This window comes from Dermochelys coriacea, chromosome 1 (genome assembly GCF_009764565.3).
Source record: "Dermochelys coriacea isolate rDerCor1 chromosome 1, rDerCor1.pri.v4, whole genome shotgun sequence".
Taxonomy (NCBI): Eukaryota; Metazoa; Chordata; order Testudines; family Dermochelyidae; genus Dermochelys; species Dermochelys coriacea.
In genome coordinates this window covers 238,847,034-238,872,921 of record NC_050068.2, presented here as the reverse complement: position 1 = coordinate 238,872,921, position 25,888 = coordinate 238,847,034, and the positions used below count along the sequence as shown (strand labels likewise).

The 25,888-nt window shown below is 42.6% G+C and overlaps 1 protein-coding gene and 1 long non-coding RNA gene across 6 annotated transcripts in view; one reads left to right on the top strand and one right to left on the bottom strand.

Moving 5' to 3' along the window:
* The window catches only part of LOC122460748, a 36,249-nt gene extending 19,246 nt beyond the window's left edge, over positions 1–17,003 (bottom strand). The window contains exon 1 of the long non-coding RNA XR_006282231.1: positions 16,954–17,003. This is a non-coding gene — a long non-coding RNA (uncharacterized LOC122460748). The remainder of the gene's footprint in view (positions 1–16,953) is intronic.
* The window catches only part of DERA (deoxyribose-phosphate aldolase), a 97,604-nt gene that overhangs the window by 49,730 nt on the left and 21,986 nt on the right, over positions 1–25,888 (top strand). For all 5 annotated transcript variants that reach the window (XM_038380866.2, XM_043517014.1, XM_038380857.2 and 2 more), the window contains exon 6: positions 5,032–5,160. In XM_038380866.2, coding sequence (XP_038236794.1) covers positions 5,032–5,160 — 129 coding nt within the window. The remainder of the gene's footprint in view (positions 1–5,031; positions 5,161–25,888) is intronic.

Below are 25,888 nucleotides of genomic sequence, written 5' to 3'. Positions count from 1 at the left end.
GATGAGGGGAAATTTTGTTGCAAGGCTGATGTTCAGTATATAGGATTAACATTCTACAGACATATATATTATTTATAATATAGCCCAAACTCTGGCTATATCTAATGTCTAGAAACGATAAATCTTTTTGCATTCTACAATTTATTTGAGGAAGCCAGAGAAAGGGCTAAGGAAGTCTTTCCAAGCAGGACCCATGTGTCATATAAAATTGAAAAGTGGTGGCGAGGGCAGTAAATACATCTTTGTTCCAGTGACTTCATAAACCACAACTGCTTTGCTCATATGCTTTATAATTATGACAGAACCTTTGAATATACTTGTAGCCCCAGTGTATTTTTATGGTTGTTTTCTCATGCTATGATTCTTCAAAACTTCAGATGTTATTGACAAAAATATGTGTGGTTTATATTAAGTTTTTTATTTTGCAAACTAGATCTTTCTGTTTTTATGTCTTTTTTTCAGCTTCCTCCCCCCAGACACTGGGATAATTGGAGTCACCTTGATAGATGAAAACTGCACTTTCTAAGAGTTTTTTGTGACTTGGTTTGTTTAAAAAGTTGCTGGACAATGTTATATTAAGTATTTTAGTGAACATCCAATTGTACTGAGAGTTATTTTAAAGCTATTATTACATATTGTTGAATATATTTATTGCACCTGAAATATAATTGTCTAAATCTGCTTTTTAACAATTTTTTAACATGCTTTCTAATGGTGCACGTTAAAACATTGTTAAAGAGCAGATTTAGTACAGTAGTAACTTTAAGAAAGCACAGCCTTTCCAATGACTATTTCAGAAAATATTGTATACTTATTATTGTATACTTATTATTGTAACTATCTGATTTTTCCACTGGCATATCAAGAATGAAAGGCAAGTGACATTTTTGTTTAGGAGAGCAATAGGCTGCAGAAATGGAAATGGAACACTATACAACAGTATAGGCTATGCGTCAAAAATTATGATCCATGGCCCATTGAAGTTAATGGGAATCTTTCTATTGACATCAGTAGGTGTGTGGGATTGGGCACTATTGTACCAAAGCCTGCTGAGATGCCATGATCATGCTGCTCAATCTCCACCAATCCCTTCTAGGTAATTATGAGCACACCATCATTTGCTCTATTATAGTTGAAGCATCAATGTCTTTCTGTAGACCGAACCCCATAGAGGTACTGTATACCAAATCCCTCCCCAATATCGGTTCCAGCAAGGCTTCTCTCTTGGATGCCACTAAGGAATTGAAGGATCTGTCACCTTTTCAACAGGCCACTTCAAATTTGCCTCCATCTCCATTGGCCCACTGGGCTTTGGTAACTGGAAGCTGCATTGTTAACGGGGCTATTGACAGACCTGTATTTGGAGGGTGACATCCTGCACCCTGTTTCTGATTCTCATTTTAAGAGGATGGATGAGGGATGGAGACGGAGGGGAGAGAACTATGAGAAGAGAAAGGAAAGGAAGATTAAAAAAAACTAACCAACCAACGAAAGAGCGAGTGAAGGTCAAACCAGAAAAGGAGAGATTCCTTAAAACAGGGTTGGGCAACTTTAGGATAATAGAGGGCCACAAATCCACTAAAATTCTTTGGCAAGCCATAGAGAATTTTAAGATTGAGTTGGGTCACTGAGGGGTTCAGTCTTTTAACAAAGCTGTTGTTGCCTCATGCCACTTTGCATCCTGATCAGCACAGACTGTACCTCAGTCAGCTCCTCAGCTGATGTAAACTGACACAGTTCTGTTGACTTTAGTGCTACCAATTAACAACAGTGAATGGGGCTATGCTGATTTACACATCAGCTGAGGATCTGGCCCAGATCTAAAGGCTAAAAGACAGGCTATGATTCTCTTTCTCCCCTTTGATTGTTTATACTTTGAGTCTTTGCTGAGTTGAAAGTGACAACTTTTAATAGAAATATTGCTCTGTGTATCAAGATGCTACTATTAACAATTTTCCCTGGAGTGATGAGGGTTGGTTGGCTGTTTTTGTTTAGTTTTTTGTTTTTTTTTAACAGCAGCCAGAAGTTGGCTCTCTCATAGCCTTTCCAATGACTATGGAATAGTGTAATGATCTAAGTTTCACGTCTGAAACAAGAAGGCTGTTTCTACACTAGACATTTTTGACATAAAAGAAGTTTTCCACCATTACTACTAACTGGTTCAGTGCCATCAATTGTAGCAAAAGGAGCACTAGTGTAGACACGGCATGAGGCAGTAACTGGCATTTTATCCACTTTGTCACCTATCCCTCTTCAGGAAATCCGAACAACATAGTGGTTAAAATACCAGTGGCTGCTAGCATCCTGTCTGCACTTTCCCAGTGATGGGACTGGTGGAGCTGAACTACAGACACACATTTTTGGCAGCAAACCCTACCACATACGAAGCCCAGGAAACGATGGGTTTAGGTCCAGGTATGAGCTACACAGCCCTGCTTCTTTAAAAAGCATGTAACTTGAGTATCATGAAGCTTGTGCAAGTCATTTGGATCAACTGTAAAATGATTTCCCGTCTGCTCTGTGTAAATACTGAAACCTTTTTTTATAGGGTTAGAGGTTTGTCCCAACATCTGTGATCAAAACTTCCTTTCTCTTTACTATATAGCAATATGACTTGTGCCGGTTGGGTACCTTCCTCTCCTCTCCTCTTCCCCCCTCTCCCCCCCCAGGTGCTGTAAAGCTGCAAAGTGTGTTGGGATATTTTAGGATCAAAGACACCACATAAAAACGAGATACTGTCTGTAACAATTGTTCTCTGAATATATGGTAATTATTACAGACATGTTCTTGTATACCCACTGCTAGAGTTAGGAAAAAAAGTATATATGCATTTTCACCATTACCTTGAAGAACGTGGCAGAAAAGATATTCATGGCTGAAGAGCCTCAGTTATTCCTCTTCATTGGGTGCCACACATGCCATTGGCTAGTGAGGCAAAGTTAACTCATTCCAGCACTAATGTAATATAGAAACACATATCAAAAGGGTGGGGATAATACTATAACTACAGCACTAACTTCAGAGAACAAGATAATTTTCTTTCATGGCATCCACCCTAAATTTACATTCTATTAATTTGTTTTGAAATTTTTGGCAGCATGTCTTAGAACTAGAGAAAACTTGAATCTTTTCTTATTGCTACTGAAACTAGTAGAACATGAAAGCTGTTTTCCTTGGTTTTCTGAAGGCTTCAGGAAATAGTCACGCCACAAAAAGAGACTGCATTATGATCTAACATGAGTATCAACCAGTCATATTATCACTTATCAAATCCTCTACTCAAGCAAATAACACAGGTTCTTTGTGTTTCCTTTCTGAGTGTTGATTTGATCTAGGAGGCTTCTGGAGTATCATCAATTATCAATAATACATGTTCGACTGTATGGTAGCACTGATTAATTCACACTTTGGGTACCTAGTGAGATGTGAGATAAGCCAGGTGTCTATAAAGGGACTCACTAAATGTGCATTAGCCAGTTGTCTGCTAATATGCATAGTATGTCGCAGTGGAACACTGCAGTATTATCAAACATAGCAGCTACAGCCTGACATCAGCAGAATGCAGAAGCACAGCAGGTGGAGTGGAGGACCAGCAGTGAAGCAGTTTGATAAGTCCACCAAATGCTTTGGAGAGTCTCTTGGGGGTGGAGAGATCATTGCTAGTTTATCACTAAACATGCCTTTGCTCTGCAGTGTTCACAATTATCACGGTCATTGCACAGCAAAGATGTATTTAAATATATTTTAACTTTATTTTATCATTATGAATATACATTGATTTCCATATATGTATTAACAAATCTTGCTCATAATCTGAATTTGTTATCTTTAAAGAACCCAGTTTGGTTGGTCATCGTTTTATCTATATCTTTATTTTGTTAAAATTCCAAAAATGGGAACACTATATTATAGAATCTACTTGATTCTGATATAAAGCTGTCTGTCATTGTTTCCACTGAAAAGGCTCCCCATACTTGATTTCTCCAGGTCGCTAATGTTGGGGTATCTGCCCTTTTTCAAAATGTCTGCCATTATATTTTACTAGAAAAGCATGACTGTGTATTAATATTCATGTTTAGATTTATCTAGTGACTATTTCCCATTCTTTGTTGTTTTAGAATACTTCTAAAATACGGTGGATTTCTCAGTGTTTCCACATTCAATCCTCATTATCTGATCAGGTCAAAGGGTTTAATCATTTTTTTAAAAAAATATCAATTAGAAATCTCTTAATGTTTTCAAATTTATTCATACTGAAATAGGAATCTGTCAAGTTACAAGGGGTGTGCGGCATTCCTGTGGCTATGACAATCTTTTCACATTCAAAAGCAGAGTTTTCGGTTTGTTTGTTTAGTAGCTACAGGTTCATACAAGAGCTCCTTCCTGAATTCTAACCAGTTCATCTTATCAACTATGGATAAGGGTAAGGGCCAAATTCTGCCCTTGGATGCGCATACGCAACTCCAGTGGGATCTGTGTATCTCATCTAAGTGCAGAATTAGAAATGTGGGGGTAGAAGAGGAGTGGAAGACGAGACAGAGTGGGACAGGCTGAAAAAAACATTCCAGAAAGTAGAAGACATTCCAGAAAGTTGATGACAAGGCCAAGAGCATCAGAAGGCTGGAGTGAGAAGAAGAAAAATGACATGATGAATATACAGGAAAGCTATTAACAAGCATATAGGAAAGACTTTAGAAAGTATTGATAATGTTTTATTGGTATATTTAGGGCTAGTCAGTGAAATTTTTAAGTCTTTGTCCTGTTTATACTGCTGAATTGTTCTCATATTCCAAACATATTTGAATATATTCTTGGTTTTGAATGAAATGAAGTTAACAGCTATTAAAAAGAATTTGAAACTGTATAGCAGTGCTAACTACCTACACAGCCATGTGATTCAATGAACCTTTAACACTTTGCTTTATAACTAGTTCTTAGACCTGTCTGCATTCACCCAGAAGTGGAAATTAACACCATACTTGAGAATGTTTCTTGACCAGCTTTTATAGTTTTAAAATGACTTTCCTGTAGGCCTCTATGAAGAGATCCATCAGTTTCGTCAGGCCTGTGGAGATGCTCATATGAAAACAATCTTGGGAACAGGAGAGCTGGGATCACTTACCAATGTCTACAAAGCCAGCATGGTAGCGATGATGGCAGGTAAAATATATGCATTTTTAACCATTTCGTAGGTAATGCAGCCACGGAAATCTTTAGTTTTAAATTAGGGGCTTGACAATTGGATGTTAAATACTCAGAATAGGCAAAACTGTGATCCAACACCCCTGCCAGTAACTATTAATATTGCAGGTAATAAGATATCACTTTTTTTGTATAAAACTATGATATTTACTGGAGCTGGTCATAAAAAGGGAAGAACAATTTTCAAAAGTTTAGTAAATTTTTTCCTATATTTTTATTTATTTGTATGTATAGCAGCTCATAGAGGCCCTCACTGAGATTGGGCCTCATTCTGCTACTAACAGTACCAATCCATACTAAGAGACACTTCTTCCTCTGAAGAACTTACAATAAAGTAGTAAGTGTCATCTAAATTCAGAATGTCAACAAAGCTTTTCATCAAAATTTCAGAATTCAAAACATTTGGACCAGTTGTAATGGACGAAAAATCTGATTTGTAAACAATATTAATTTGCCAAATAGCATATATGGGAGAATTATTTACGTTTACCTCGGGCTATATTGTGCAACCCTTACTCATACCAATGACCACTTACACAAGTAAATCCCATATAATAATTCTACCACTTTATATATTCTTAAATAGCACTTATCATTAGATCTCAAAGTACTTTGCAAAGGAGGTCCGGATTAGTGTCTCCAGTTTCCAGATGGGGAAACTGAGGCAAAGAAAGGTAAGTTTACCTCTCACACGTTTACCCAGTAGGTCAGTGAAAGAGATGGAAATAGAGCCAGAGACTCTTGAATCCCAGTCCTGTGTTCTATCCACTAGGCCACATCGCTCCGATATCATTGGGACTGCTCCTGTAAGCTCATGTTGATGAGCCCTATCTATCCTATATACGTGCAAATTTAGATCTGAGTATTGAGGCTGAAATTAACCCTTGAGCCCCTGAATTCTGGTGTTCTCAGGGTTTAAGTGGTGCATATGCCTTGGGCTGGGCCTCTGCACAGGTATGAATATCACCCAATGTTAGGGCTTGTCTACTCAGGACGTTAGTGCGTGGCAAGCCATTGTGTGAATCTACAGTGCACCGGCTTGCCATGCAGTAATGTCCTGTGTGGGCACTGCTACGGTGAACTCAAAGTTCCATAGTGCACTCTGACAATGGAACTTTTAGTGTAATGTAGCAGTGTGCATATGGGATGTTACTGTGTGGCAAGCTGGCACACTGTATATTCACACACTAGCTTGTTGTGCGCTAACATCTTGGCTGGACCAAGCCCTTGTAAGAATGTATAATAGAAATTTGCAGTGAAAAAGTACTGCTCAGTACTAGAATACAGTCAGATCAATGAAAACTGAAAACCTATCCACTAAGTGCTTAATGGATTTTATTCATTTGATCATTCTTTTAGAGATATACACTGATAGTAAAGAATTGCTTTGATTTGTTTTATAAATAAGACTATTATATTGTGGCTGTTATAGGAATTACAGATAACATTCATTAGTACTTCTGTGCAGATAGCCTCAAAAAGACAAGGCTCTCTGCATTTTCAGGGAGCAAATGATGTCAGCTAAAGCATCCCATCCTCAGTGCATCTGAACGGGAATGCATACAATTTTGTGGGGAGGGAGGGCGGATCCTTGTCCAGGCAATTCCAAAATGCATAAAGATAAATATCCAACTTGGATTCTATCACCTTAATATTTTAAATACAGTGAAAACTGCATAGAAAGATTGATCCGGGCAACCCCCATTGCCATCTTCCTCCATTGTCGTGTAGAGAATAACAGCTCCATGAAATGGTTAACTTCTCAAATAACATATGTTGATACTCTACATGCAAAATCTCAAACTTATAAGAATAGTACACATTAACTAGGTATTTTAGTGGTAAAATGGTTAGTCAGGTTATAATTGGGACACCGATAAGCAGCAATGTTCTCTATCTGCAGCTAAGAGGCACTCCAAAATTGCAAAGTCTTTCCTCCTCGTTGAAAACATCAAAGAAAATTACTTTTAATCTGATCCTTAGGACTCAGCTAAAAGATACAAAGTAAGTGGGAGACAAACACCTCAGCATAAACAGGAAGTGATTTTTTTTTTTGGAAGTGATTTAGGGCTTCCTCATACTGTTTGTTTGTTTTTTGCAGTGGTATAGCTGCGACAGTGTAACCTGCTTAGGTGCATGACAACAGTTCAAGCACTGTTTTGTACCAGTGCTATGTATCTACATTAGCCAGGTGCAAATTTCTTTCGTCTACACAAGCTTTTAGGGACATAAGGTGGTTTCATAATTAAGACTCAGAACTAGCAGTTATCTGACAAGGGTTCTATTTTCAAAATCCCTTCTTCAAACCCACTTATTTCACAGTGCTCATTAAGAAGAGACTTTAATAATTGAATTAGATGGGGAGAAGTTTAAATTAGAATAATCTAAGTTATCCCCACCTTTGGAGTGTCCTGTTTTGTTTGTGCCCATTTTTATTACGGTAATTTCTCTGAGACAGAGAAAATCTTTATTTTTGTGTAGGAGAAATTGCCAAGCACCATTATTGACATTGAACAAATACTACTCTAATAATAATTTTCTGGCTCTGCCACAGCTTTCTTCTGTGACCTTGTACAAGTTAACCTTTCTCTCTGTGCCTCAGTTTCTCCCTATGTAATATAGAGATGATACTTTTCTACCTAAAGTGTGTTGATAGGGTTATTTCATTAGTGTTTCTGAGATGTTCAGATAGTACAGTGATGAGGACTATGCCTGTAAATACGGTTTTTATCCATACATCAAAATCATTGTGACGAGTGGTGAGCCTTATAACAATTACACGGTAGTTTAATTTGATCTGCTGATCATTTTGACCTCTTTTGTAATACATAATAGTTGAAAACTAGCAAATTATTTTGGTTTATTCTATATATTATCCCCCCTCACGCTCCCCTGTATTTTTTTTTTTTTACTGGTGTAGTGTTCTTGCAGTACAGCAGGTGGCTCTATTGTTAATGATTTTCCTTGCATCATGATTCATTTTGTAAGTACTTATCCTTGTGAATATATATGGTAGATTCTTTATTTTGATCTCTTGCCTTCTGTTTGAGGGCAAGTGTAGGAATCTGAACTGAGCGCTGTACCCAAGTGGTCTGGGTCAAATTTGGAAACACGGGAGCCTGACTTTCACATAGACAGAGAACCCAAAACTCTGGTGGAAGTCAATGCAAGCTGCAGGTGCTCAGCATCTCTGAAAAATAAGGTTCTGTTGCCCAGACCTTCACCACCCATTGAAATCAATAGCAGTTAAGCATCTAAATATCTTGGAGAATCTGAGCCAGTGCACCTAAAGTTAGGTTCCTAAATCTCTATTTTCAGGTACCTAACTTCTTTGCAACCAATATGATGATTTCTTTTTTAAAAGGTGTGCCTAATTTTCAGCTCCTAAATCTTTATTTCAGATCCTGGATATGTGGTCTGATTTTCATATGTGCTGATCATCAAGCAGACCCACTGAGCTAGGTAGTTGCATGAAGGATGAATTTAACGCTACGTCGTGGACCATGCTAGAAACTATAATTGTGCATGCATGGATGCCAAAAAAAAAAAAAAAAAAAAAGTTGCCATTGCATGATCCTGAAAAAATTGGGCTTGACAGCATACTTTTTGCTACCATGCCTAACAGAGATGAGGACTTTTTTTTTTTTAAAGTAAACATTTGTACTGTTGTTGTGATCTGATTATTTTGCTGTTAAATATCTGTTACTGCCTGAAGCTGATAGTATCACACCAAGCCAAAATTGTGAACTTGGGCTCAGGTTTTCAAAATTGAGTGCCTCGTTAGGCTCTTAAGTCAAGATTTAGGCACGCTAAGAAGTCACCTGATTTGCAGAACAGCTGCAGATCCAGCTGTTCCCATTGATTTCAGTGTGCTTAATTCTTGTGACCATAATAAGTTTTTCACCACTGAATAATCAGATAATTTAAAAAGCAATACACCTGTGGGCTTTGTTTTTGTTTATTTAAATCCTCACCCTCATTAAATGACTCATGGAAACTCAGCTACAATTATACTAGCAAGAAGCATGTTGTCAACGCTGTTAACTTTAAAAAAGTTACACTGATGCTGAATCTGGTTCCTAGATTGGGAAGGGCCCAAAGAGTGTAAAGAATAAGGACACCAGAAATTCAAATGGACAGATATGCCTTTCTGTGGTTTAACTATTAGTACAGTAACTCCTCACTTAACATTGTAGTTATGTTCCTGGAAAATGCAACTTTAAGTGAAACGACGTTAAACTAATTCAATTTTCCCATAAGATTTAATGTAAATGCAGAGGGGTAGGTTCCAAGGAAATTTTTGGGGGGCAGACAAAAGGCATTATGTACTGTACTGTACTGTGGTTGGGAAGTGCCCCGGCTTACCCTACACAGGCACAGCCTGTTGCAGGCAAGGATGCTAAGAAGCACCTTCACAGCAGCAGAGGCAGCTTATCTGGAGAAGACCAGGCGCTGACTTTGCCGGGGGATGCTCCAGGCCCACCTCTTCCCATCCCCGCTCCACTCCAGGCCCACCTCTTCCCACCCCCACTCCAACTCCTCTCCGGAGCAGCTGTATCCTCGCTCCTTCTCCCCCTCTCCCAAAAAGTCCTAAGTGCTGCCAAACAGCTGTTTGGCAGTGCGGAAAGCGCTGGGAAGAAGGGGGAGGAGGCAGAGAAGAGGAACTTGTGCAATGCTCCCTTGTAAAGTCACTGCTCTTCCACAAAATCTTACAAGCAGTGGACAGAGCAGGCAGCCAAATGACATTATAAGGGAGCATTGTACAACTTTAAACTAGCATGTTCCCTAATGGAGCAACGATGTAACTTTGAAACAACGTTAAGAGGGAGGACGTTAAGTGAGGAGTTACTGTATTAGTAGTAATATTTGAATAGTGCCTACCAGCCCCAGTCATGGACCAGAACTGCATTGTGCTAGGTACTTTACAAACACAGAACAAAAAGACCATCCCTGCCCCAAAGTGGTTACAATCTAAGTAATCCAGTTGCCAAGGCATGTAGGGAGTTGTCTGGGACAAGTTGGTGGGAGTTTAGCCAGAAGTTTCTGTAGAATAAGCTTTAATCTAAAATAAATTTCTCACCCTTGTCTGGTGCAGGAACCCTTCTGAACACATGGTGATTCAGTGCTGCCATCTTGAATTTGCAGACAGCTAATCTGAAACAGATAGGCCCCTGAGATCCAAATCTGGGACTAGCAAACAGCCTGAGCCATCAGGTTGTGCACTGACAACTTCTGCCAGGGCCGGAGGGGGAGGAATCCTTCTGCGCTTGACAATCACTTGCAGCAGAGAAGTTTTGTTGCCCTTACAGCCTCATGGCTGGAGAAGCCTCTGTACCACTTACTCTGCATAGCCACTCCAAGTGCTGCTACATTCCATTTGCAGATTAGAACTGGTTCTGCTACAGGAGGCTAGCCTTAGCCATTGGGGAGTGGGTGGGATTTGCCCCAAGAGTGGTGAAATTGCCTCCTTCCAGCTCAATGGGGTACTAACTGTGCAACTCCTGTCTGTGTCTTAATTTCACTCCTGAAAAATGCTATGTCTAATGTATAGGATCTTTGATCTTCTCTCAACTGTCACTCTAAACCTTGTGTGCACCTTGAACACTGGTGGCAAGTAAGAGAAGTCTTCTGACTGACTCCCTGGATAATTTGTCAAGGGTTTATTTTGTCTAAGCTTTTCTGTACGGATATTGCCTGATTTTCAGAGGTGTTGTACACTCATGGCAGTTTGACTTTAGTAGGAAATGTGGGTGCCCAGCACTTCCAAAAACCAGGAAATAATGGGTTACGTTAGATTTTACGTTGCCAGTGATATCTAAAAATAACTGGAGAAACAACTGGCTGCTGGAGTGCTAATATGAATTCAGTAAGTCTTGCAAATTTCAAAAGGCCTATAGGCACTACAGCAATCCCAAATTAATCCTAGAATTGAATCAAAAGTACTTTTTCTGGGTCGTCATTTTAAATCCAGGTCAGCAAACTAACCCTCTTCCCCACAGTAACAAACGCTTTGCCCTGTAAACAACGGGAATTTTAAGCTTTGCCTTGCTGTGGAGCAGGTCAGGGATGTACTTTGGTAAATATTCAGGGGGTGAGAGTTCCTGTGACAGAGAAGGCCCTATCGCCTTTCTGTCCTCTCAAGATTATAACGAAGGATGGTCAACATCCCAGTTGATCTTAATTGCAGTGGTGAGATACCCCTATGTCCCCAGCTAGACAGGTCCTATGTTATTTCACATCCTAATTCTGTTTCCTTATGGCAGAGGACAAACGTCCATCTTCAGCCTAGGATTCCTACCTGTTCTTTAGACTTTGGTAGGCAACATGTCATTTTTAGTTAGCAAGCGCTCTTCACCTAATCCGATACCCTTGAAATCAATGAAGAGACTCCCATTGGCCTAACGGTTTTAGGATTAGGTCTACAGAAGTTTGGGGAGCGAGTGCTTGGAGCTCAGCTGCCCAACAAACCCAAAAAAGAAGTTAGTAGATCAGCCCATGTGACTTTATTGCATGCGGTCATATTGTTGAATTATATTAGTATTTAGAGAACATGAGGCACATGTCAACACTAGTCATAGATTTTTTGTTAAAGGAGGTGCTCCTTCATATTCAATTCCTTAACATCACCATTTCATTATCCCCGACCCACGCACATTCTGAATGTTCAGCATTGCACTGTGCATTGTAGCCACATTATTCAAGCATTTCATTGTCTTCTGAAACATAAGGTGTTGACAGCAGCCAGAAGCAGGATACTAGACTACATGTATCATTCATCTGATCTGGCAAAATGTGTGCCTAGATGAAGGCTGTGATTTTCAAAGGAGTGGAAAATATGTGCTTAAATTCCATTGAAATTCAATGGGAGTTGGACACCTGCCTCCTTTAAGCTCTTTTGGAAAGCCCAGATGAAGTCTTTGAGATTTGACTGACAGTATTAATTCTTCTGGAATATTTAACATTATACATCTCTTTATTTAACCCTGTGCTAAACAGCTACAAAGATCTTGATATCCCAAGGATAATCAGTTAGCTGAGAGGTGCAATTCTTGCAGTATTAGAGAAAAGAAAGTGGCACCTGGGAGTGAGTGCACATCCGTGGCCGAGGAAGTACATTATTTTCAAGGAAGCAGACTGCATTTCAATATGAATCAGGAATCTTGCATCACTGGCTGTTTATCTGCCACGCTGTTGGTTCTTGAGCTCTTTGAAGTCTTAGGTTATGTGTATCGTGCCTGGCCCATGCCAGTTGACTCAGGCTCGGGCTAAGGGGTTGTTTAATTGTGGTGTAGCTGTTCAGGCTGGGGCTATAGCATGAGCTCTGGGACGTACTCACCTTGCAGGATCCTAATGCCTGGGCTCCAGCCTGAGCTCAAACTTCTACACCATAATTAAACAGCCCCTAAGTGCAAGCCCAAGTCAGCTGACAGAGGCCAGCCACAGGTTTTTAATGGCAGTGTAGACATACTCTTAGGCCTTGTCTGGCACTTTATAGCTCTACAACTTTCTCTCTCAGGGCGGTGAAAAAACACCCCCCGAGCGCTGTAAAGTGGCGGTGTAGACAATGCACCAGCGGTGGGAGCTACTCCCCTCATGGGGGTGTGTTGTTTTTTTTTTTGTTTTTTTTTTATAGTGACTACACAAGCCATGTTAAAGCTTTAACGTTGCTAGTGAAGACGGGCCCTTAGAGGTGTGCTAAGGAAGATCAGCTTCTTAAGGGACACTGATTACACGTGTGATTCTATCAGCTGATTGCCAAACACTGAGGAGTTTGAACCAATCAGTGGAGTTCCTTCGCTGGTGGCTGCACTCGCTGTGCAAGTTGTGCCCATTCCTACAGCAGATACTCAATCCATTTAACCTATTGGCAGTACCAAGACAAATACGAGCACATTTTCTCCACACCAGTAGGTTTTTCTCCACTTGGAAATCGTTTTTATATGTATCGTTGCTTCTGTCTTAGCCTGCATACACTGCTTTGCTTATGACAAGAAGGTCTGTGTGTTTTTGACAAAGACATCAAAAAATTGGCAAGCCAGCTGTACAAGGAATGGGGAAGGCAGCTGTAGCTTCAGAAAACAAGAGGAAAATCTTTTCTGTATGAATTAAGTAAGGGCACATGCCATGCAGAAAGCTTGTTTGGTTTCGGAAAATGGGTTTTAGCTGTATTGTCCAATTTTCAAAAATATCCCATTAGTACCCAAAGACTTGTATGGAGCAAGAAAAGGATGCAGGTGGGGGATTAAAATGGGGGAACTGATAGATAAATGTACCCATTTTAGGAGCTAAATGTGTGTGTGATTTTTTTTTCCCCTCCACATGAAAGCTGGTCTAATATCACTCAGACCCTCCTCTGTCTCACCCCGGGACATGTGGGGGAAGAGATTATGAGGATGTTATAGATGTTTGGGTTTATTAGAATATTAGAGGTGTTTACACAAGTATGCAACTACCCCCGGAAAGATCATGAAGGTGTAACCCAAACTCTTTAACAAAGATGCTCTTTGAAATGACTAAATATGCATAAGGAAATTAAATGATTGCATATCAAAGCATAATGGATTTAGTCAAATACATTTGGAAATACAATCCTAGAATAATTGAGTTTAAAAAGAGGATGAGGCAAATGTCTGAACAAGCTAACACCTGTTATCTCTATGAATTGTAACAACTGCAAAAAATATAAAGGAGGGAAAAAAACTACTGTGTGAAAGGGCTACACTGGCAGGCCAGACAAAAGAAAAAAGGCAGATGAAATTTGCAAACAGAAAACATTCCCTGACCAAGACTTTATTTCAGTCTGCTCAAAACAGGAAAAGAAAAAAATTCCCAGTTTCCTAGGCACCCTTCCGAAGTATCTGCCACAGCTCATTACAAAAAACAATTAAACTTTTACAACCAAACCAAAATTGAAGCAAATGGTTTCTCTTACCCACAGCTTTGAGGAAAGCCGACTAGCACAGACGGGCTCCTTGGCCAGAATGGCACTGTTTATATACCCCTCCCAATTTCCCAGCAGGCCTTGCCAGAACCTAGGACTGTTAGGAAAGACATTTCCCAGAAAACTTGCTGTGCTGGATCTCGGAAAGTGATTGGCTTTCTTACAATAAGCCAGGCTTGTCCTTGACTACTGAGGGAAGCAGGGAGTTCTAGCCTGCCCTGTTCATGGATCCCCAGCCTAGCGCCCTGAAGCCACTGGCAATAGGTTGGTCTTCTTCACAAACCCTAGACGAGTTCCTCTCCCAAAATGATACTGTTTTCTGTGCAAGTACATAGTAGTACTGGGCTGATCCTTAAAGTGCCAGTACACTAACTTGCACAGGCACCCACTGTTGGATGAAGAGGGGATGAGACAGGCTAATAGCTTAAAAGAAGAGAAAGGACAATCCAAGGTGTTTAGGGGATGGGCACTAGAAAATAGTGCCTTGGCTCACTTCCTCTCCCACAAGGTTTCCTCTATTCCTAATGCTGGTGCAGCTCTGCTTATGCTGTGAATATTGGGAACATGGTCAGAAAGGAGCTGTCAATTATTGACATTTTAAGCACCATGTCCTGTTCTATGAAGGGCAGTAAACATACTGATCGCTGTCTGGGTGCTGGGAACATATTCCTGCTGTGACATGTGGACTGTCCTGCCCGAAAGGAGAAAAATTCTTTCAAGCAAATGTTTTATGAGAAATGAACAAGGGAGACGAGCAAGCTAGCAAAATCTGAGTGAAAAACTAGGCATACTATCTTAAGTGTAGGAAACAAGACTGCTGAATAAATAATAATACATAGCACTTACGATAACTATGTACATCTTCAAAGCACTCTACACACATTAGCAGAGGAACCTTTACCACACCCCACTGAGGTGTAAAAGTCTTTTTGATTTTTTACATAAGAAGAACGCAACTGGCCCAGCAAGTCAGAAACTGGGATTAGAACTCAGGAGTTCCTGTGCTCAGTCCAGAAGTTGAGATGTCACTCAGAGTTCAAAGCATATTGTGTTTAAGGAGAACTGTGATTTGTAACTAAAACTGCAGAGATCTAGTTAATTATGAAACTGAAAGCAAGAAGCAAACCAAAGCAGGAGAAGGTGTAGGAAAAGTTGAAGGTGTAACAATGTTGAGCCCTATTCTTCACTTTTTATTACAGAGTTGCAATGTCATTGAGTTCACTAATTTACTTCTGCTTTACACAATGGGAAGGGTAGTTTATGTCCTTACCATAAATCCTGAATAAGGAGCAGTGCATAATTACTCCAAGAGTGCACAGGTCCAGACTGTTAGCCTGAGGCACAATCTGGTGCCTAGTTCCTTTCATACTTCCAGAAGGAAGTAATCTGTGTGAATCCCATAGTAGGCATGAATTGCTTCCCCTCCACAGTGGTTCTGATGCATTGGCTGGCAGTGTTGGGGCAGGGGAGGAATGGAGTTAATGTTTGACCCAGTCCCTGCTCCTTCCGACACACTGTTGTTGAAGAGGGTGTAGCAGTCTCTCAGACTGCTCTGTCACTCATGCTGTGACACATGATACTGCAAGTCCATGCAAGGGAGCAAGGAAACACTTTACACCTTCTTCCTTCTCTGCATGGGCCATTTGCCTCATCCTCTTTTTAAACTCAATTATTCTAGGGTTGTATTTCCAAATGTATTTGACTAAAGCCATTATGCTTTGATATGCAATCATTTAATTTCCTTATGCATATTTACATTTTACACCTCCTTCCTTCCCTGCATGTGTACAGCAGGTCACAATCTGGTCCTTCATGAGAGGAGAATCAGGCCCATAATCAACAGAAAGAAACCACACTATCTTTGTATAACTCTCTCCATTCTGCACAGCAGATGTCTTGCATCCTGCATAGTCTGCATTTGTTCTGCACCTTCAGAACTTCAGCTGACATCATCAGAAGTTCAGTGAAAAGAATGAGAACAGATTCTGTGCACTGAAGATCTGCTGTATGGAAGAGTGCATCACTGTGCAGGACAGAGAGGAGGATTTTGAATAAACTTTTAGATTAGATTATGAAATAAAAATGTTTTTGGATGACAAGGTAGAGCAGGAAATGTTTGTGCAGAAATAAGACTCTCTCTCCCTCTGAAAAGGGTGGTATAGCAATAAAAGGGACTTCAATTATTCTGATTCTGAGTGAAAAAGCAGTAATAGAAAAATGAAGGAAGATGCATGTTCAGTGAGGCAGTACAGGACTGCTCCCTCAAATGGTGTAATTGCCAACAAGCTTAGAGTTATTCTACAACTAAACATTGGAAATAACGTAGGCATGATAAGTTTGAAGTTGAAAAGCTCTAAAGATCCAATCACATCATCCTCAGATTTGAATTGCTGATGACAGCCCATAAAAAGGGTGGTGACACAAAAAATATTGGACGTGGATAAAGCAGACCTTGAAGGAATGCAAAATGAGATTTTAAAAATCTAGCTGGAATTCAATAATTTATGTATGGGGAATCAAAAGTGAAGGAGTGGAAAGTAGTTAAGAAATAGTAGGGGATCTTTTAAAAATTCTTCCAATATTGTCAAAAGAGGAACAGAAGAGAGTGCGGTTAAGTAGAGAGCTAAAGTAATACCAGAAACAAACAGAGGCACTGAAAAAAATAGAAAGCACCTGAAAGGGAGAGTCTAAGCATTATAGAAATAAAGTGAGAAGACTAGAATTTCATTAGTTTACACTTCAATAAGCTGCAAACCCAAATACTTTAGAGTACCACACTCTTATTGCATATTTTTAGGTCTTCTACTTACCAAAAAGTGTACTAGCTGGCTTCTATAGCAGTATTGGAGGGGAGATCAGGGTGTGTGCTGGGGCACATCCTACTTCTCAAATGATGACACTTGCTGATTCATAATGTTTGCATATGTAGAAAGTGGAAATTAGAAAACAAAATTGACAAGAAATAGCAAGCAGTCATAATTAGCAGTGAGGCTTATCTGTCTATGTGCATGTACGATTGTTCATATACAAACACATTGGTTCAAATGCCCAGCTCCCCTAAATCAAAGCAACCATACCAACTTAAACCAGATAATCTGGCCTACTATTTATGAATTATTAAAGTTTGATTTGGTAGAGGCCATGATATGCAAGGTGCTTTCCAGCCCTACAAGCAGGAGTGTGCTTTCCCCAAGGAGCTCTCAGTGGAGAGATGGACAGACAGACAAATGGGTATCAGGGAGGGAGGAACAACTAAAGGAGGTAGTATACTCGGAGACAGTGCAGAAGACTGGGGATTCGGACTCCTGACTGCCAGCCTGCCATTGACGTTAGACAAATCACTCAACCCCCTTGGGCTTCTGCTTAGCCATCTGTAATATGGATGTAATGCCTTTTTCCCGACCTTTTGTCAGAGTAATGAATGAATGTTTATAAAGTTTTTAGAACATTTTGGATGAAAGGTACCAAATGGGGGAGGGGGAGAGAATTTTCTCAACGACAAAAATATTACTCCGCTTAAAGGCACACGATCAACCGGGCATTTTGCCTGAATAAGGACTGAAGGCCAAATGCTCCTCAGAGAAGATCTGTTTGTGGAGCAGAGATGCATTTCTCTCCACACGTTCTTCTGTCGTAAAAGGCGGTTCTTGAGTGCTTCCTCATATCCATTCCATATTAGGTGTGTGTGCTCACCACATGCACTGTTGGCAGAAGTTTTTCCCTTAGCAGTACCTGTAGGGGACCGGCTCTGGCACCCTCTGGAGTGGCGCCCGCATGGCGTGGTGTGAGGGGTGCTGCCGGCTCCCCGCATCCTCAGTTTCTTCTTGCCGCCAATGACGGTGCTGGAACTTCTGCTGCTTCAGTTAGCTTTTGCTTAGTTCAATGTGTCTCATGAATGTTTCTTTGTAAAATAGTTGTATATACTTTAGTATTTACCCTTAGTATAGTTCTAGTTAGTTGGTCCGGGATGGGACTCGGCTTAGGGACAGGACATGCCCCGATCCCCAGGCTTTAAACGATGCAATTTTTGTAAGCGGCCCATGCCCATCAGTGACCCGCACATTAGCTATTTAAGGTGTCACATCCGTAAGTCGTTCAAACTGAGAACAAAAAAGCAGAGAGACATCCGTCTCAGGGCACTCCTGATGGAGTCAGCGCTGACCCCATTACGGAGCAGAGGTCTGACTTGGCCCTGAACACCGCAGCATCGGTACGGAGCGTCCCACTGGTGCTGTCTATGAGCCAGCCTGCCCCGACCAAGAAGCCCAAGAGGTTCGTGAGGGGAAGATCTCCCACTTCCCATAAGGGAAAGGAGAGGGCTGGAAGAGAGCCAAGACCCGTGCTGGGCGGCTTGACACCTCAGTCAGGGAGTTGGGCCCCAGCTCATGTCGAGCGGTCGAACCCCTCCTTTACTATGCCTGCCACACAGGACAGTGACGAAGGCCTCCATCAACTTCAAGTCCCGTCGATGCCCGAGGCCTGCAGGCAGTGCAGGAGATCCTCACGCTACCGGTGCTGCCCAAACCGGTTCTGGCGGTACCCAAGCCCAGGGGTAAACCCACCGTGGGACCGTTCTGAGTGTCCCCTCCTCAGAGCGCCACTCCCCATTGCAGGGGACATCCCGCCAGCCCTCGCCCACATGGAGCTGTCATGCCTTGGGCTTTGGGAGGCAGGCTCAGAGAAGCCCTCTTCAGGTTCCAGACCCTGGGCACTGACAGCAGGATTTGAGGTGCGGCTCTCCGGTAACCTGGCACAGACCTGCGGAATCATGTGCTCCCCGGCTTGAGCATCAAGACTGACCCATCAAGTTTCCAATGTCTTGGCATTGGTCGTGCAACCAATTGGTGGAACGGGGTTACCGGTCACCCACCCAACAGCACCCGTTGCTGAGACGCGAATCCCCTCGATCGGGTAGATTCTATCAATGACCAGCCCGTTCTAGCTCCTGGTACAGGTCAAATATCATGAGGCGTAGATCACCAGTCTAGCAATGCAGATCCATCAAAGATCCCCGGGGTCCCACGGGAGGAACTCATCCCAATCAGACAAGTTGGCATCGAGGCACAGGTCACTCTGCAACATCTGTTCCGCTTACAACTCTGGTGCTGATCAAGAGTCCCTGGTAGCAAGACAGACCCCAGCACCGGAGGTATCATCGACCTCATCGGCACTGCAACCGACCCCATGGCCTCCAGGCCAATGGCCAGCAGTATGGTACCCCTGGAATCCATGGGGGTTCACCCAGCCTTCCCAGGCTGCCCGATAGGTGGGGGGGGGCTCAGGCCATCAGCTGCAGCATCCCGCCCTCCTCTGGAGGTGCAGACCCCACAGGGAAAGACCCTCCCCCCCAGGCACATGAGGACCTAGGGGAGCAGCCAGATGGACTACCAGGGGATGTGGTGGATTCCTCGCTGCTGGCTTCATCCTCATCATTGCTGGATCAAGCAATTACAGGTCCTCCTCACCCAGTTCTGCAATATGACGCCAAGGTTCATCAGGAGCTTTTGAAGAGGGTCGCCTCCAACCTGGGACTTTAGGCAGGAGCTAGAGGAGGACTCCCGGTTCGATGTCCTTTGGTCCACAGCACCCGCTAGAGTGGCTTAACCCCCTACATGAGGGGGTATTGAAAATAATTAATACCCTATGGCAAATCTCCTCCTCCCTGCCACCCATCTCAAAAAGGGCTGAGCGCAAATATTTTGTGCCAGGTAAAGGCCATGAGTATCTCTATACTCACCCGGCCCCAAACTCCCTCGTAATTGAGGCCATTAACCAGAGGGAGAAGCAGGGTTAATCTGGGGATACACCCAAGAATAAAGACTCGAAGAAACTGTATCTGTTTGGGCAAAAGATTTATTAGTCTTCCAGCCTTCAGTTGAGAGTGCCAACCACCAAGCCCTCTTTGGCTGTTATGACTACAATATGTGGCAAGCGATGGCCAAGTTCGAGGTCTCGCTGCCCGAACAGTCCAAGAAGGAATTCCAGGCGATCCTCGAAGAGGGCACGGCTGCAGCAAGAGCAGCCTTCCAGGCAGTCTCAGACACAGCAGACTCCGTGGCTTGCACCATGGCCTCGGCCATCTCCATGTGAAGGGCGTCCTGGCTGCTCCTCTCGGGTCTGTCAACAGAGGCTCAGAAATCGATGCATGACCTCCCCTTTGATGGCCAGGCCCTGTTTGAAGAATAGATGGACGGTAAACTGCATGGCCTTAAAGACTCTCCCACTACCCTGAAAACTCTGGGGCTGTACATTCCACGTCCAGCCTGTAAGCAGTTCAAGCCGCAGCAATCTCAGGGCCAAGGGAGTCAAACCCACCAGGAGCCCCCCCATAAGAAGAATAGGGGCTAAAAGTGCTGCCTGAGTCACCCAGCTCCTCCTTCTGCCCAGTCGGGCTCGACCCGGAATAAGCAGGGGGGTAAGCGAGCATTTTGAGGTTGCCCTTGAGTGCACCCTCAACGGTACTCGCCTCACTGCGATAGTGGACCGATTGCATGACTGTCCTAGAGGGGGTTCCATTCGACACTCCCCATCACTCCATCGAGTTGGTGTCGAACGCCTCGGACTTTGGCTGGGACATGCCCCTCGGTGACCTCCAGACCCAGGCTATGTGGTCCCGGAGGAGATGACATTACACATAAACATCAAAGAGCTCCAAGCAGTCTGCTTGGCATGCGGAGTCTTCCTGTCTCACCTGTTGGGCAAGGTGATGAGAGTTCTGACAGACAACACAGCCTCAATGTTCCACATCAACAGGCAAGGGAGGAGCACGTTCATCGACTCTCTGCCAAGAGGCACTCCATCTTTGGGACTTCTGCATCAGCTACAAAATCCATCTGGAGGCTTGTCACCTCCCTGGTGTCAAGAACACGCTAGTGGATCACCTCAGCAGGGCCTTCTCCTCTCACCACGAGTGGTCACTCCACCCAGAGGTAGCCTACATGATGTTCCAGAGGTTGGGAACTCCCCAAGTGGACCTGTTTGCCACCAGGCTAAACAAGAAATGCCACCGGTTTTGTTCTTGACAAGGTCTGGGCAAAGACTCCCTCTCCAATGTCTGCCTTCTGTCATAGCCAGGGAACCTGATGTACGCATTCGCTCTGATTCTTTTCATGAGCAGGGTCCTTGCAAGAGAGACATGGCTTAGATTATCATGATCACCCCAGCATGGCCTTGCCAGCACTGGTTCAGCATGTTCATGAACCTGACAGTGGCCCCTGCCCAACCAACCGGACCTGCGGTTATAGGACCACGGTCAGCTCCTGCACTCCAACCTCATGTCCCTCCACCTCTTGGTGTGGATGCTGCATGGCTAAACATGGAAGAGCAGACCTTCTCAGATGAGGTCCAACAGGTCCTCCTGAGAAGCAGGAAGTCCTCAACCAGACTGACTTATCTGGCCAAGTAAACAAGGTTTCCCTGCTGGGCGTCCAAGCGTGGCATCTCTCCCTCACACTCTTCCGTACAGTCTATCTTAGACTTCCAGCTTCATCTGAGGAACCAGGGCCTGGTGCACTCTTCTATTAGGGTGCATCTCGCAGCCATCTCTGTTTTTCACCCACCGAACCAGGACCAGACAGTGTTCTTCCATGACATGATGGTCAGATTCTTGAGAGGCCTCGAGAGATTCTTCCCACAGGTATGGACCCCTGTCCCACAGTGGGATCTTAACTTGGTCCTCTCTAGGCTCACCAGCCTGCCCTTTGAGTTGCTGGGTTCCTGCTCCCTTTCCCACCTGTCATGGAAGGTCACATTCCTGGTGGCGGTGACATCAGCGAGACAAGTCTCTGAAATTAAAGACTTGACCTCAGTACCTCCGTACATGGTCTTCTAAAAAGATAAGGTTCAGCTGTGGCCCCGCCCTGCCTTCCTGCCAAAGGTGGTCTCCACTTTCCATATGAAGCAGGACATCTTCCTCCCAGTGTTCTGTCCCAAACTGCACAAGACCAGTGAGGAGAGGCATCTTCTCTCCCTGGATGTCCGGAGGGCCTTGGCTTTTTACTTAGAATGAACCAAGCCTTTCCAAAAATTGACTCAACTCTTTATTGCTACAGCCAATAGGATGAAGGGTCACCCGGTGTCCTTGCAGAGGATTTCCAATTGGATCACCTTGTGCATAAGGACCTGTTACGACCTGGCAGGTGTTCCACTGCCACTGATTGTAAGAACCCACTCGCACACATCTCGGTGGCCTTCCTGACACACATCCCTATCCAGGACATCTGTAGAGCTGCAATGTGGTTGTCTGTCCACGCATTTACCGCTCATTATGCCTTCACTCAGCAGGCCAGGGACAACACTGGGTTCGGCAGAGATGTGTTGCAATCTAGACGTCTGTGAACTCCTACCCACTGTGACGGGTTAGATCACAGAAACCCCCTTGGGAATTGCCAACTGATGTGCCCAGACTACTTCTTCCCCTGCTTTCTCTGCCAGTTTGGGACTCCAGCACCCTGTCTTGCTGAGCCAGACATGCCAGTCTGCTCCAACATAGACCCAGGGTCTGAACCACGTGCCCCAAACTGGCAGACTTAGCTGAAAGCAACTTAAGAAGTATTCCTGCCTTTAACACTCAGATACCCAACTCCCAATGGGGTCCAAACCCCAAATAAATCCGTTTTACCCTGTATGAAGCTTATACAGGGAAACTCATAAATTGTTCGCCCTCTATAACACTGATAGAGAGATATGCACAGCTGTTTGCCCCCACAGGTATTAATACATACTCTGGGTTAATTAATAAGTAAAAAGTGATTTTATTAAATACAGAAAGTAGGATTTAAGTGGTTCCCAGTAGTAGCAGACAGAACAAAGTGAATTACCAAGCAAAATAAAATAGAACATGCAAGTCTATGTCTAATACAGTAAGAACTCTGAATACAGATAAAAACCTCACCCTTAGAGGAATTCCAGTAAGCTTCCTTTTACAGACTAGACTCCTTCTCGACTGCGTCCAGCAGTCACTCACACCCCCTGTAGTTACTGTCCTTTGTTCCAGGTTCTTTCAGGTACCGTTGGGGGTTGGAGAGGCTATCTCCTTAGCGAGCTGAAGACCATTGGAGGGGTCTCCCAGGGGTTTAAATAGACTTTCTCCTGTGGATGGACACCCCCCCTCATCCCCCTATGTAGAATCCAGCTACAAAATGGAGTTTTGGAGTCACATGTCCATGTATGATTGAGTTTCTTACCAGCCAAGCCACATTCCTGAGAAAGCTCAGATGTGGATTGGCGTCTTCAAGGTCCATTGTCCGTTAAGTGCTTCTTGACTGGGCATTTAACTTGCACATTCCTTTCTCAAGAAGCTGACCAAATGCTTACAAAGGCTACTTAAAAATCAAGCCAGTACACACCCAATATTCATAACTTTGAACATAAAAATGATACATGCATACAAATAGGATTAATAGATTCAATAGATCATAACCTTTACAGAGATACGTTACATGGCATATGTAGCATAAAACATATTCTAGTTATGTCACATATACATTCATAAGCATATTTTCATAAAGCTTTATGGGGGGCACCATCACACCCATTTTCAGAGGTACTGCTTTGGAATGGACATGAAGAAGAAAAGACAGTTACCTTTTCTGTAACTGGTGTTCTTCGAGATGTGTTGCTCATGTCCATTCCACAACCCGCCCTCCTTCCCCACTGTCAGAGTTTCCGGCAAGAGGGAACTGAGTTGAGGGGAACCGGTGGTGCCCCTTGTGCTGCACCATGTTGGCGTAACTCCAGAGGGCACCAGAGCTGGTCCCCTATGGATACTGCTAAGGGGAAAACTTCTGGCACTGGTTCATGTGGTGAGCACACACACCTAATGAGGAGCTCAGTGTAAGAAGGAATGCAGCATACTGGCTGAGGATGCCTAGCAGCAGTACTATGTTTCTTCCTTATGTCCATGCCCCCAGTGTTCCCTCTGTCTTGAGCAACATGGAGTCAGAGCAGAGAGACCAGCATGCAGGATGGAGTAGCAGCACTTCGCTGGCAGCACAGGATACCCCAGGGCTTGGTGCAATCTCCACTCTGTTGAAGTGATACTATCTAGTATAGGTATGGATGAATGGCCAAAACCCATTGAAGGCAATAGTAGTGTTTCCAGTGATTTCACTAGGCTTGGATCTGACCTAAAGGGAGACCTTTTATAAGTCTTCAGTAGTACAGTCCTAAAGCATGAGCAGTCAATGAGATCACTCTATTTATATCCTGTCTACCGTTCTCTAATTTGCTAAATGTAGCTTAGAGACTTGTCTTCGTGATAATGAAACCACCACAGTTGCACAATAAAACTGTGCTTTGTTTTACACTAGCCAAAGGGTTGACAGCCTTTGTAATCTTCCATCAGTGTAATGACCCTCCCATATGGCTTATCAGCAAGGTTTGAACCCAGAACCTTTAGCCCAGATTTCTACCACCTGAGGAAAAAGCAAATGGCTCACTGAATCACTCACTGGAGCAGGATGCATAAGATAGACTGAACAGTGGGTTACACGGAATAGCATTATGATAAGGTTTATTGCTACTGTTGTGAAGGGTCAACATTCTATTTATATTTTAGTGCTAATACTTGCATAGCATTTTTCATTTGATGATCTTAAAGCTCTTTGCAGCAAACATTAAGTAAATGATATATTTTCAATTTATAACCACCAATGCATAGAGGTGAGAATGCACCCCTATTGTGTTAATTGTCCTCATGAATGAAAGCTTGCTTCTCTATTAAATAATTTGTTAGAGTTTGTGCTAAAACTTCTGAAGTTTCATATCGCATCAAACTCAGAAATTTATTGCAGAGTGGATAGTTCTAGTCAGACATGCCACCAAAATAATATGGCTTCATAGCATAAAACTTAGCATCTGTGAAGACTCTCTATTGAAGGTAATGGGTTGAGATAATTTTAAAACATGTAGAGATTATGAAAATCAATAGATGTACAGGGTACAGTATCATTCTATAGTATTTCAGGTTGTTTTTTATTACTTGAGCAGCAGTTGTTAAATTTAACAAAACAAGCGATAAATAGAAATAAATATTTAACTTACTGTATCTAGAAATTATAGAAATACAAAATTGACTTATGAAATATTAAAGTAATTTTAAGAGATTGCTGGGAGGAACAATAGCTGAAAAACTCACCACCATTAAAATAAATTTAATATAGTTGTGGAAATAAAAGAGGCATGACTTTGGGGTTGATTTTTTTGTTGTTTTTCTTTAAATAGGCTCGGCTTAGAGATCATGTTTATCTGATTTTAGATTATTTTGAAGGTGTGTATCTAAGGTAGCAGAATATGAAGTTGTCTTAAAAGAAAAACATGTTGAATGAGAAAATTGATTAGGAATTTGTTATCTAGAACATCTTTGGTAGAAAAGCACGAAACATCGTCTGCATTCATTCAAATAAAACTGGTTTGTGATAAATAGCAGAAGAAACCTCAGTGATTTATAAAACATACAAATACAAAACAGGAAGTATACAAAAGGATAAACAAATGATAAAATAAGATGAAAAAAGGGACAGAAAGCTACTGCTAGTGAAAATATTCCAGGACAAAGAACCAAGTTAGTCATAAGGAGATTTTGTTAATCAATAAGGGTTTGATCTAAAACCTGCTGAATGACTCCCATTGACTTTCATGGACCCTTTCATCAGACCCTAAGGATATGTCTACACTGCAATTAAATATCCAGGGCAGGCCCATCAGCTGACTAGGGCTCGCAGGGCTCGGGCTGTGGGGCTGTTT